At 27.1% G+C, this 2,500-nt stretch overlaps 1 protein-coding gene across 2 annotated transcripts in view; it reads left to right on the forward strand.

Moving 5' to 3' along the window:
* The window catches only part of cep170aa (centrosomal protein 170Aa), a 49,287-nt gene that overhangs the window by 16,559 nt on the left and 30,228 nt on the right, over positions 1-2,500 (forward strand). For both annotated transcript variants that reach the window (XM_087802870.1, XM_087802871.1), the window contains exon 8: positions 2,299-2,433. In XM_087802870.1, coding sequence (XP_087658996.1) covers positions 2,299-2,433 — 135 coding nt within the window. The remainder of the gene's footprint in view (positions 1-2,298; positions 2,434-2,500) is intronic.

Consider the following 2,500-nt stretch of genomic DNA (forward strand, 5'->3'; position numbering starts at 1 on the left):
GACTAACAAAAGTGTAACAAAAGACTAACAAAAGTGTAACAAAAGACTAACAAAAGTGTAACAAAAGACTAACAAAAGTGTAACAAAAGACTAACAAAAATGTAACAAAAGACTAACAAAAGACTAACAAAAATGTAACAAAAGACTAACAAAAGTGTAACAAAATACTAACAAAAGTGTAACAAAAGATTAACAAAAGTGTAACAAAAGATTAACAAAAGTGAAACAAAAGACTAACAAAAGATTAACAAAAGTGAAACAAAAGATTAACAAAAGTGTAACAAAAGATTAACAAAAGACTAACAAAAGTGAAACAAAAGATTAACAAAAGATTAACAAAAGTGAAACAAAAGATTAACAAAAGTGAAACAAAAGACTAACAAAAGATTAACAAAAGTGTAACAAAAGTGAAACAAAAGATTAACAAAAGTGAAACAAAAGATTAACAAAAGTGAAACAAAAGACTAACAAAAGATTAACAAAAGTGTAACAAAAGTGAAACAAAAGATTAACAAAAGTGAAACAAAAGATTAACAAAAGACTAACAAAAGTGTAACAAAAGTGAAACAAAAGATTAACAAAAGTGTAACAAAAGTGTAACAAAAGTGAAACAAAAGATTAACAAAAGTGTAACAAAAGTGAAACAAAAGATTAATAAAAGATTAACAAAAGATTAACAAAAGTGAAACAAAAGATTAACAAAAGATTAACAAAAGTGAAACAAAAGATTAACAAAAGTGTAACAAAAGTGAAACAAAAGATTAATAAAAGATTAACAAAAGATTAACAAAAGATTAACAAAAGATTAACAAAAGATTAACAAAAGTGAAACAAAAGATTAATAAAAGATTAACAAAAGATTAACAAAAGATTAACAAAAGTGAAACAAAAGATTAACAAAAGTGAAACAAAATATTAACAAAAGTGAAACAAAAGATTAACAAAAGTGAAACAAAAGTGAAACAAAAGTGAAACAAAAGTGAAACAAAAGTGAAACAAAAGTGAAACAAAAGTGAAACAAAAGTGAAACAAAAGATTAACAAAAGTGTAACAAAAGTGAAACAAAAGTGAAACAAAAGATTAACAAAAGTGTAACAAAAGTGAAACAAAAGTGAAACAAAAGATTAACAAAAGTGTAACAAAAGTGAAACAAAAGACTAACAAAAGTCTAACAAAAGTGAAACAAAAGATTAACAAAAGTGTAACAAAAGTGAAACAAAAGACTAACAAAAGTCTAACAAAAGATTAACAAAAGTGAAACAAAAGATTAACAAAAGATTAACAAAAGTGAAACAAAAGACTAACAAAAGTCTAACAAAAGATTAACAAAAGTGTAACAAAAGTGAAACAAAAGACTAACAAAAGTCTAACAAAAGATTAACAAAAGTGTAACAAAAGACTAACAAAAGATCAACAAAAGTGTAACAAAAGTGAAACAAAAGACTAACAAAAGTCTAACAAAAGATTAACAAAAGTGAAACAAAAGTGAAACAAAAGATTAACAAAAGATTAACAAAAGTGAAACAAAAGTGAAACAAAAGTGAAACAAAAGATTAACAAAAGATTAACAAAAGTGAAACAAAAGTGAAACAAAAGATTAACAAAAGTGAAACAAAAGTGAAACAAAAGTGAAACAAAAGTGAAACAAAAGATTAACAAAAGTGAAACAAAAGTGAAACAAAAGATTAACAAAAGATTAACAAAAGTGAAACAAAAGTGAAACAAAAGATTAACAAAAGTGAAACAAAAGTGAAACAAAAGTGAAACAAAAGATTAACAAAAGTGAAACAAAAGTGTAACAAAAGTGAAACAAAAGTGAAACAAAAGTGAAACAAAAGATTAACAAAAGTGTAACAAAAGTGAAACAAAAGACTAACAAAAGACTAACAAAAGTCTAACAAAAGATTAACAAAAGTGAAACAAAAGATTAACAAAAGATTAACAAAAGTGTAACAAAAGTGAAACAAAAGACTAACAAAAGTCTAACAAAAGATTAACAAAAGTGTAACAAAAGTGAAACAAAAGACTAACAAAAGTCTAACAAAAGATTAACAAAAGTGTAACAAAAGACTAACAAAAGATCAACAAAAGTGTAACAAAAGTGAAACAAAAGACTAACAAAAGTCTAACAAAAGATTAACAAAAGTGTAACAAAAGATCAACAAAAGTGTAACAAAAGTGAAACAAAAGACTAACAAAAGTCTAACAAAAGATTAACAAAAGTGTAACAAAAGACTAACAAAAGACCAACAAAAGTGTAACAAAGACACACTGCTAGTAACACAGGGGTGTGTGCAGGAGACCCTGCAGCCGGTCCTCGGGGGACCCCCCTCTACGGTCAGCCTTCATGGTGGGGCGACGGCGACGGAGACGCAGACGACGAGAACTCCTTCAAACAGGAAACCAAGTGGTCCAGTAAGAAGCACGAGTCAGGTTCGTGACCTTGTTTGTATCGTTTGAAGGTCAAATGGATAGTATTTGATCTTTGGAGGTTGTTGTC

The sequence above is a fragment of the Callionymus lyra genome, chromosome 11 (assembly GCF_982586985.1).
Source record: "Callionymus lyra chromosome 11, fCalLyr1.hap1.1, whole genome shotgun sequence".
NCBI lineage: Eukaryota > Metazoa > Chordata > Actinopteri > Syngnathiformes > Callionymidae > Callionymus > Callionymus lyra.